The sequence below is a fragment of the Dermacentor variabilis genome, chromosome 4 (genome assembly GCF_050947875.1).
Source record: "Dermacentor variabilis isolate Ectoservices chromosome 4, ASM5094787v1, whole genome shotgun sequence".
Taxonomy (NCBI): Eukaryota; Metazoa; Arthropoda; class Arachnida; order Ixodida; family Ixodidae; genus Dermacentor; species Dermacentor variabilis.
In genome coordinates this window covers 29,913,877-29,924,900 of record NC_134571.1, presented here as the reverse complement: position 1 = coordinate 29,924,900, position 11,024 = coordinate 29,913,877, and the positions used below count along the sequence as shown (strand labels likewise).

The 11,024-nt window shown below is 43.3% G+C and overlaps 1 protein-coding gene across 1 annotated transcript in view; it reads right to left on the bottom strand.

Moving 5' to 3' along the window:
- LOC142578168 (uncharacterized) overlaps nucleotides 1–11,024 on the bottom strand; it is a 39,499-nt gene continuing 28,475 nt past the window's right edge. The window contains exons 10-17 of the mRNA XM_075687569.1: nucleotides 9,932–10,155; nucleotides 9,006–9,130; nucleotides 7,919–8,025; nucleotides 5,807–6,111; nucleotides 5,365–5,480; nucleotides 4,494–4,752; nucleotides 2,775–2,965; nucleotides 1–1,108 (exon numbers count right to left, since the gene is read on the bottom strand). Of these exons, the coding sequence (XP_075543684.1) occupies nucleotides 933–1,108; nucleotides 2,775–2,965; nucleotides 4,494–4,752; nucleotides 5,365–5,480; nucleotides 5,807–6,111; nucleotides 7,919–8,025; nucleotides 9,006–9,130; nucleotides 9,932–10,155 (1,503 nt within the window). The 3' untranslated portion in view covers nucleotides 1–932. The remainder of the gene's footprint in view (nucleotides 1,109–2,774; nucleotides 2,966–4,493; nucleotides 4,753–5,364; nucleotides 5,481–5,806; nucleotides 6,112–7,918; nucleotides 8,026–9,005; nucleotides 9,131–9,931; nucleotides 10,156–11,024) is intronic.

Sequence of the window (11,024 nt, the reverse complement as noted above, 5' to 3'; positions counted from 1 at the left end):
GTTGCTCTGATCTCATATCCTAAGTTTCAAAACTGTTAGAGTAACTGTAAGAGAGCGAGAGAAAGAAAATACATTTATTGAGCCGTCTAGTATATGGGGCGGATCCTTATTTAAAATGAAATCACTCAAGTGAGGTTTGAAGTGGGCAGAAAAGTAAGCTGCAGGGACGCAACAAAACGTTGTGATATGCATTTTTTATTTCAAGTGTATTGTTTCGAGCTTTATACAACAAATTACGCCAAATTTAGCTCGTTAGTCACAGTTGATGCGAACACTGCTAAAGTTCTTCACTTTAATGCTTCAGTCATTAAGAATTAACTAAAAAGATTGTTATTTGTTTCATATCAAACAATTGTTTGAGACAAATGAAACAAATCCTGGCGGCAAGAATCGACAAAAGATAGGGCACGCAGTCGACGCGACTTTTGCATTGCGTGCGGTACTTCCTTAGTCGGGGTGTACATTGGTTTAATCTATTCGATGAAATGTGGAGTGCAGCTTTTTCTCCCATCATTATCATGTGCCATACCTGAAGATAAATAGAAATTAAATTCCTAGTACAGTTTGGCAATGCAGCCGGGCGGTTGTCTGCAAGCACTGCGCCTGCAATAACTACAAGAACTGACAGTGGGCGTCCATCTATCGGTCATTAGAAGAAGTTTGTGCGCTATGTGCTGTTGACATGGCTTTCAAAACGGTGGGCGCGGCGCGCTGCCGAATCTCGGAGGTCATCATTTTTTACTAGCCGTTTCTTGTAAAAGCTCAAAGGTGGCAGTCTTGACGTTAGCGCGAGCACTAGTTGCCTTTTCTGCTGAACACCAGAGAACAGTGAGACACTCTTATATATTGAGTAGTTTGTGATAGCGACAATTTCTGAGCCAAATATTAGGCACATATATGTATACGTGGCTCAAAAGTTTTGTACGTAGATATCAACGAGGCAAAAAACGAAGCTTCTGCCTCTGCGCAAGCCTGAAAGAGGTAGTTTCCGATGAAAGATTGACGTCACAACCTTCCTGAGGCAGAACGTCGTACTTCTGCAAGATTGTTGTCAGATACAAAAAAATTTCGACCGTGGCCATTGTTTCTCCCGGACACATCCGCTTTCCTGAAATGAGGCAAAAAGATAAATTGGCGAAACATTAGCGGCGATACGATATATGTAGATCCATGGTGCTGAAGTGGAACATGTTCGCCCACGAACACAGGTAAATGACGCATGGAGCGCATTAAACTATTACATTTCTGTAAGTAAATTGTTCTTTTTTTTTGCTCGGTAACTGATTGTTACAAAATAAAATATGGGACACAGCCAAGAAGTAATTGCTATTTAATCTTTGTATGAGTAAATAATAAAGAGAAAATTCAAATCGATGTATCACCTTTTTTCCTAGTTTTCTACGTGTCTAACAAACATTTCGTATGTTTAGTAGCCCATTTTTTTAGCAGGGAAAAAAGATCTGGATGATACTCAAGCGAAACATGCATTGCTTTCTGCGTCAGATCCCACCACGAAATTGGTTAAAGGGCCCGCAGAAATGAAGAGGAGAAGTTTCGAGTACACAAAGAACGCCGCATGCGGGTTACCCCAAATGATGGGCTTGATTTTTTCGGCCATGTCCATCTCGTTTGTAAGTTCTTATTACTATGCTATGTGCAGCATTTAGGGCTAATATGTCTCGAGTTCTCAATGGCACAGGACGAGAAATTGACGACACGCGGTACTCTCGGCAAATTGCTTGTGGCTGGGAATGTAGGTGCAGGACACTTAATGGTAATTGGATAACTTTTCCCTTCGGCTTTGCAGTGCACGCACGCGCCCGCACATTGTTAATGAATGCAGTGATTTGTTTTTGTAATCACGACATGCATGTGTTCTTGCAGTGCTGAGGAAGATGTGGAACGGCATAGCACAGCAATAAATATGCAATGTTTATTTCACACCAAGTTCAACAGTATTGACACTACCACTTTCATGTTCGAGCACCTCACATCGAATCCGGCGTTGTGGAAGAGCAAGCCCAAACGAAGCGAAGGGCGCCAGCGAAGCTTAATTCCCCGACTGAAAACTTGTGCAACTCGTAGGCTTTGAGCTGTCTATATGCTAACCATAAAGCCTGTTCTAAGAAAGTGATCGTGGAAAAGATCGGCCCGCCGTCTTCGCTAATAGTTTGTCTAGCGAAAGAATCGGCCGGGATTTGCTCTTACGAACCATTATAGCGTAAGATGTTGTGACTACGGCCTGCTACGTGCTAAGCGCGTCCTGCCTGACCATGTATACAATACAGTTTTCCAGTCCAGTACGGCCCCGTGCAAAAGCAAAGCAAATGCAAAATCTACGGAAGAGCTGCCAAGCGGTGGCAGCTCTTGGTACGCACTTTAAATGTGCGACCACACTAAGTCCATTGCGCTCACCCGACATTTCCCGTCGGGACGCTTAGCCAATGTGTACAGATCCATCGAAAGGGCCAGCAATATTTGGAACATAGCGACCTATAGAAGTATCGCTGTTTTTAAATAGAGAAATTGTGGTTGCCTTTTTATTGTGCCTCGTAGTAAAGTGACTGCAGTATTCGTTCGATGCATTATTGATACTTGCACAAGGCATGCGTACGTGCCACTAACCTACGCTCGTGGGTAAAAGAGCAACAATAATTTGATCCCGCGGCATCTACATAATTGAACAGGTACAGCGATAGGTGCTACTCAGATGCAACCAAAATGGCAAGCTTAATAAGGTAACGGAGCAGGGTAAATACATGTGTTGAACTTACCAACAGAAAATGGAATCAATTGATCAGGCTTGGGTAACAATCGAGAGCCATCTTCGTTCAAGAAACGCAGTGGATTGAACTCTTCCGGGTCTTTCCAGTACTCAGGGTTCATATGCACGGCCCGAAGGTTCGCAATCACAATGGTTCCTTTGGGAATAAAATGGCTTTTGAAAACGACGTTCTCGGCCGCTCTGGAAGATAAAAAAGTGGCGTTTTCGGCCTCGTCTATGTGAATACACTTAACGAGCTGTTAATATGCTAATCGGGAATAATTAAACCGGACAAAAGCGTCACCAACGCCATACCTGAGCAACTGTTTTCATTGATGGAATGTGCTGCTGCTGTACTAACGCTACGATGTGCTTGAAAAAAAAATAATCTGGAGTAATGGTAGTAATGCTAATTTTGACAGCACGCCGCCTCCCATGGCGGTGCTGCAATAACATTGAAATCAGTTGCTAGGCTGGTCCTTTTATATACGAAAGTCTAGGGATGTCTCGCCGCAAGCTGCCACCTCGACGGCAACTTGCGCACCAATAATATTTACCGGGAAACGTATGCGAGGAGTGCGAGTACGTGTTTCGCATTGTTATCAGGAGCGCGTTGTCATCAGTTATGTTGTTCGGATGCTTCTTTTGTGCTGCTTGTTTTTAATTGAAACGTATGTTGTTCAGTACGTTGTATGCGTGATTTCAAACAATGTATGCGCTGTTCGCTTCACTTTGCTGAGTGCCTGAAGCCTCTGCCTTACGGGGGTACGAGCCACTACTCGTGGCCCTGTACAACCGCTGGGATCGGCCCATATTTCTGTTAGCTAACGCCGACACGAAAAATTCCGACCGACTAAAGGGTAACAGCTTCGCTGTAGAAGGTTTGGGTGTGCATCTCGTGTGAATGTTTCTACTTTGTGGTGGCGTTCCAAAACGTAGGTTTATTATTTGCATTTGACTGCGGACGAGGTCATTTCATAGTTTAGGCGATCTTAGGCTTGTGGCATTCGCTACCGGCAAGATAAAGATTAAGTAGGAAGGCAAAAGAAAGTCAGTAGAAATTAAGCGGTAAATGCGAAAGAAATGCATTAGCATTACAGTTCACCAATTTGTTGTCCTGGATTCATGATGTAAGCCCCATTAACATTAACCACATTACAAAGTGTTGTTCACGAACTCACTCGACACACGTGCTGCATCTTTCAGCACCGTCAATTGTAATATATATATATATATATATATATATATATATATATCAACAGTAATTGACTATATAGCATCGTGTTATGCTCAATTGCACGATGTTGAACAGAAATACCACAGCTAACTGAGGTGAAGTGGAATAGTTGCACTCTCTAGGAGGTTGTTTTTCAGTACCACCAAGCTGGAAGTGTAGAGGTACGCTGTTGATCGGCTACCGTGATTATATCAAAGTTTTTGCTTTCAAGATTGAACTGTAAGCTACGGGACTTGGCAAAAAATACGGTAATTGAATTTTCTTGAATAACTTTCTTCTGTCGTGACCATAAGACCCATGCGATGCACCATAATATTTCAGAGCTCTTAAGCTACAAATTAACAAAGAAAAATTTATGTATGACAGGTGCCTAATTATCGCATCTCTTGCTCAAGCGAAATTGTGCCCTCTGCGGTACAGTTTTCCTGCGATAACGTTTCCTACTGAATTAAATAAAAAAAATAAATGATTTGTAGTTGGTTTGTAACCTACGTTCTCGGAATACCAAGCGGCGTGACGGTTCGCCAGCGGTAGACTTCCCACAGCACGGCCACGGTGAAAGGCATAGCCGTGTGGTCTGCCCATGATGGCGGCCTCTCGCGGCCAATGACTTGGTCAATCTCCTGCTGGATTCTGCGCTGCACAAGATCAGGCTTATCGGCGCACACCAGCAGGTGCCACTGCAGCGTCTCCTGGACGGTGCTCGAGCCGGCTACGAAGAAGCTGAAGATGTTGCCGATCAGCGAATTCACTGCGACGAGACCGGAAAGGGTGCATTTTGAATTCTATTGAACTCTATAACGAGGGCAATAAAGCCCACAGATAAAGCCCACAATGAAGCGCGCGCGTGCACACGCACAGAAAAGCGGTGTAAACCTGCCTAATTTCATTTGGTTTTTTACAAGCAAATGCATGCTCTTGTACTTTGAATATACTCTGAATATATATATATATATATATATATATATATATATATATATATATATATATATATATATATATATATATATATATACACGACGAAATTTGGTGGCTTTGTTTTGTTGGAAAACGGTTCGCGATGTCCTTGCTAAAATATTGTGAATAAAGCGGCGGCCTTATCTTTATGTTTTGCGGAAAGCTACGATAACTTTGCGATCTCCGAAAACAAGTGACAAAATAAAATCATCCTAGAGGTGTGGATTCGTATAATACAGGTTCCCTGTGCATTAGTGACATAATAAACTGCACTGTCTTCTATTGGACAACAATATCTGTGTATCTGTGTTTTTAGCCGTTTTTTTTTTTTACAGCTGTATAGGCAACTTTTTTGTCCAGAGCATCCGGAGTAAATATTAAAGCAGATATGCCTCTTTTTACTTACTCTGAAAACTAGAGTTTCCAGTAGGTACGTTTTCCTTGATTTTCTTCAGGTAAGCGTCGATAAAGTCCCGATTGCTGTGTTCTTCCAGGCTCGTTTCATGCTCTTGTATCTCGCGTCTAAAAGAAGGTAGGAAATGAGATGGAGCCAGCACTTTAACCTCGTTCATCGTTCACTTCATCGTTCCACATGAACGAGAACAAAAATGTGCTTCCTTTCTCTCGTATATTTAATCTGGGATGTTAGCTTTGAATTATTTAGCTTAATATATTCACTGAAATTTTCAAGTTCCCCCAAAATTGCCATCCTTCATTCCTTCGCCCTTAAGGAAACTGAACTGTTCCCGACCATTTCTACGGTTGACAGAATGTGTTCAGAAATCAGCACAGTGAGACTCAAGTTTTGTGGAAAGCATTCATTCACCCCGCTATGGAGGCAAGCTTACTTGGCAAAGTCAAGAAGTCCATCGAGAATTGGACCAGCGAGGTTATTTTTCAGGACCGGCACTCTGGCCGCCAGCCGGTTCAGCCATCCGGGAAAAAGAGCGCTCAACCGTCGGGCACCGACGAACCTCGACAACTTCTTGAGTCGATCGTCCAGAAAGTTTCTCCGCGCGTCCTCGTAAGCGTAGCGCTTCCCAAACACAAGTGCTGTCACGTTGTTGGATGTGCTGGGTACGAGCAAATCCTGGATCACGAAGGGCTCACCCCGATGTTCGGCGATCCTTTCAGCTAGGTATTCCGCTTCTTCCTGTAACCAATCGAGACACTGCGTTGTTTGTTGGAACTTAACCAGAAAAGTTTCGGTATTAATTTGAACGTGGGGAGCTTTGCGGTAGTTCAAGAAATACAAGCGTTTAAAACGGATGTACGCAAAGAACACAGGACAGAAAGCTCCTGAATTGCGAATGTTCTGGAGCAGCAGGCCATTGCCGTCTTTGAAGTGATGTCACGCAGAAGTGTCGGTAAAGAAGACAGTAGCAAAACTGTGAATGACGAAAGTAAATATTTACCTGTGCCCACTAAAACAAATTACACTCAAAGCACTACGATAGCGGGGAACAAAGTCGGCGATCGTCGAAGTTTCATCGACGGGTCAAGTGCGTCGGTTTTTATACATGAGTCATCGAAGGTTCTAGAGTATTCGATGGTGTTCACGGCTCTCCCAGAAAGTACTACAGAATTCGCGTCGCGCATACAGTCAGATTACAGAAGGTGCAGCGACAACAGACAGAGGATAGAAACATCAATAACATTCGAGAAACTTCCGATACATGCAGGCGCATCCTGCGCTGAGCGATAAGGTTTAACATTTGTTAGCCTGTAAAAAGCGGTCACCGGAGAAAGATAAAGAAGCACATGGTATCAGTATCCTCCAATCCAAAAAGAGATATTCGTGCTATCTTTCGGTAGCTTTAGACTTTGCCATATGCGGCATGTGTAACCAAGACGTTTCGTCACGAGGAAGCATCACTACTACATTGAATATGCACCGGGCGTGCATACACTCCACCACGGCTACATAAGAAGGAGCGTAACGAGTCTCCGCTCTGTACCTTATTCAACGAGGCAGGAGTCATCAAGCCCTTTCTGTGGTCGTCTCCGAGCTGTACTGACCATGACGAAAAGAACGCATTGCTTAAGAACCTCCAGAGGAAACACTTTGCGCATGCATCCCTGCAACTCCTTGCGTTTACAAGAAGATATCCATTGAAAAAATTATGGGATTTTACGTGCCAAAACCACTTTCTGATTATGAGGCACGCCGTATCGGAGGATTCCGGAGATTTTGACCACCCGGCGTAATGTCCATTAGAGCTCACGCGGATGCGTCACGACGTCTTGCATTCCTAGGAGGCGCTGGTTTGCTGGACGTGTGGTGAAATACCCGCTAAAGCGGAACACTTTCAGGCATCGATCGCAATGCAAAGCCCGCACATTGCTAGGGTCTACTACCACCGCCGTCACCACCACCGTAAAAATGTTGTTTAGGAGTAATCGTTTAGGATATCGATCTTGCTAAACTTGTTCTCATGATCTTATCGACACTGAGCTCATTTATAACGACAACATTCCCCGCACCCGTGTGCTGTCGGTTAAGTAGGAGTTATCGTTTCCGGAGAATAAACCATATTTACGCTTTTTTTTTTACTGACATCGATTGTGTCATAGACGTAATAGTTCTGCGGAAACCCACACGGTGGAGCGAAATAATTAAGCAAGGGAAAATGAGACCTTTGCCCGTTCGCAGCACTTGCTACAAAGGAAACCCATACGGGTTGCTCGAAAGGAAAGCCTCGCAGTTGAAGGACGTTTTCGCAGTTTTCTTCAACTGCGAGGCTTTTCTTTCGAGGAACTGGTATGGGTTTCCTTTGTAGCAATTGCTACGAACGGTTGGATGTCTCATTTTCGCTTGATTAGTTATTGTATCATAGTCAGCACATTGTTTAATAGGAAAATTCAACCCTTCCGTGCACGCACGCACGCGTGCGCACGCGTGCGCGGTTGTGTAAGACTAGGGTTAAGGCTGCACGCCGCCGCTTACGAAAAGCTTTTACCTTGAGTTTCTCTTCCATTGAGGTCTTCCCGAATCCGAGATCACGCAGCACGTGGAGGCAAAAACGCCGGTTGTCGTGCCATGCTTGGCCATTCAATGACATGAGGCCTGTACGTTTGAATACATGGAAACTTTGTTTGAAAGAGTGAACGAGTCTACTGGTGCTTCGCGTTAGAAGCGCATAATATCGCTTGCATTCCGGACCATAACTGTTATTTAAGATAACATATTATCATTCCATACGCCTTCAATTAGCGCGATACAACTAGAACGAGTGAAAATCTGACAGTACTGAAGTAATGTCAGCTCATTTCTGGTCCACCTTGGACAAAAAATAGCACAGAAATCAGCTTCTATAGATTCTATGGTACGTAGCCATTTAGACAACCTGTCATTTCTAGGATAGCATCAACATTTTTTAAAACATATATTGGCACTATATTTCTGCGACTTCCCAATGCTGTTTATGACTAGCATATATGGGAACAGACGCCGTTACGTCGTAATAGTATGTGATCATTACCTGCACGCATTTTATGGTTGAATGATGTGCTCATCATTTTGCTTATATTGCGCTACGACAAAGAATATGGTGAGAAGGAGCTAAACACAGTATTAAGGTTGTAAGAACCTAAATGCCTTCGAATGACTTGCAGTTGACAAATACATATCTAAACATAACGTGGGATTTCTGACGTGCCCTGCATGTCATAGTCCGGGGTAACCGCATTTGATTGCTTTAGTTTACAAAATAGTACGCCCTAAATATACATCCGTTTTATGACAATTTGCTCTCCACATGCACAAAGAAAGGTTGCATGCGTAAGAAGTTGTTCAAGACATAGTTAACATATTAAAGTCCAAAGCTATACGTGTGAACTTGCCAACTGTACAGTGAACAGACCAAATCTTTTGTTGCTTATTTATTGAATATCGTTGACGCAATCAACGTTAAAAATGGGTTCTCCAAAGTTTACATAGGCCAGCGTTCAGCTTTCGCTGTGCATAACCTTAAACGTGAAAAGTCGCAACATATTGTATACCATTTATGTTGAAAGAAGAGTTGAAAGAAGCGTTTATGGGCCCACCTCTAAAGCCCACTTGGTCGATGACGAGATTCCCCGATCGGTTCATCAATTCCTTCATGGACAGTGCCTCCTTTATGGATTCAAAATCATTCAGGACGACAACATTTCTGAAGCCAACTTTTACCCTAAAAGTAAGAAAAGGCGGGTGCCGATAAACGCAAGAACATTAGCGCCATACGTGAGCATCAGAAACTGTGATTTCGGAAATATATAGATTCGGGGAAAACACATTTAATAGTTAATTACAAGGGACATTCGAACAGGCATTGCGCTTCGTGGGTTACGGACTGTTCTATTTAATTTCGAAGTATTTTTGACAATCTTGAAGTTATCACTATAAGGTCAATGGAGTCAGAGATCAGATTATATGAAAAGTTACAAATGGTTCAATAAGAAATATGCTAACTACATCACAAAATACGCAACTTAGCTTCCGTGAGAACAAAAAAAAAATAAAGAATAAATAAAAGGCTATACAATAGTAAAACCGCCATCAAATGACTGTTACTGTTGCTAACAGTCTATAGCCGTATCCTGCTGAAAGTATCTTTGTAGGCTAACGTTAACAGAAAGAGAGGGAGAGAGCATGCTCTTTATTGAGAAACGCAGAGCGTTTAATTAAATCCCGCTACGGTAGCCCAGTGGCCATGTCGCTGCGCTGCTGAGCTCGAGCTTGCGGGTTCGGTGCCGGCAACGGCGATCGCGTTTCAAAGGAGACGAACTGCAAAGCGCTCGCTTAGGTTTAGGTGCACGTTGAAGAGCCCGGAGTCCATCGCTTGACTATGCCGTGCCTCTTAATCGGTTCGTAATTTGGCGTGCAACACCACCGAATTTATTTTCAAATACTAATTACACTGCTTAAACTACGCTATCACGAAGGAAAACAAAGGGAAATTGCCTTCATTTGGCGGGACTGGGATGCTCACCGAAAGACGGGACCGTACATTTTCGTCCATTCTTTGAGCTTCTTCAGGACAAATATGTTTGTACGCAGCGGTATGTGGCCAATATGTGGAAATCCGGGCGGTCCTGGGGGTAGTTTGCTGCCTTTAGGTGCTCTGCCAATGCGCAACCAAAGTCCGCTCGCAATTAACAAAACAAATGAGAGTACGAAAGTTAAAATGAGTCGGGTGGCATCTCTTGAAGCCTCCTGAAATGAAAAAAAAAGGAAGGCCAGTGACTATTTCGCTTGTCATATTTTCAGGCCCCGCAGAAACAAGAAAGAAAGAGAGTTATAATGAAGGTGGTTGGAGAACACACTGCATTTGAACATTTAAAGACAGTAACACAAGAGAGAAAATGCGTGAGCTTATAGAAATGACACTCATTTTATTGATGTCCACTTGTTTTTTTTTTGTGAACTACTAAATGTGAAGTAATACACGTCATTTAAGTAGTGAAAATCATAAAGCCAGAGTGTAACAGAGATCATCGGTGATTTACGCGGCAATACAGTACTAGTAACGGAAGACATTAGAAAATGCGATAAGGATAAAACGGCAATTAAGTTTGGTACCTTTTATTGCTAAACATTCAACAGATAGCTTTAGGTATATTATAACCGGAAAACTGAAGTGATTCATCCTGTGGGAAACACACATACAGCGAAGTTGTTAGGCTCTAGTCGGTCGGCATTTTTCGTGTGCGCGTCCGTTAGCAGAAATGTGGGCCGATCACGGCGGCAGTGCAGACGCACGAGCATTGGTTCGTACTTTCTTAAGGCAGAGGCTTCAAGCACTCAGCTATGTGAAGCGACAGTGCATACATTCTTTGGAATCATGCGTACAACATACAGAACACGATGCGCCTGAATACAGAACAAGCACCAGAACAAGCATCCGAACCACATAATTCATAAGGCGCTCCTGATAACAAGGCAAAGCACATATCGCTTCCCGCATACGTTTCCCGGTGTACAATACTGTTGTACAAACTACCGCGGCGACGGCAGCCTGCGAGGGGGGGAGTAACGTATCTGGCTTTTCATTGTTCTGGATTTCATTGCTGTTGCATGGTCGG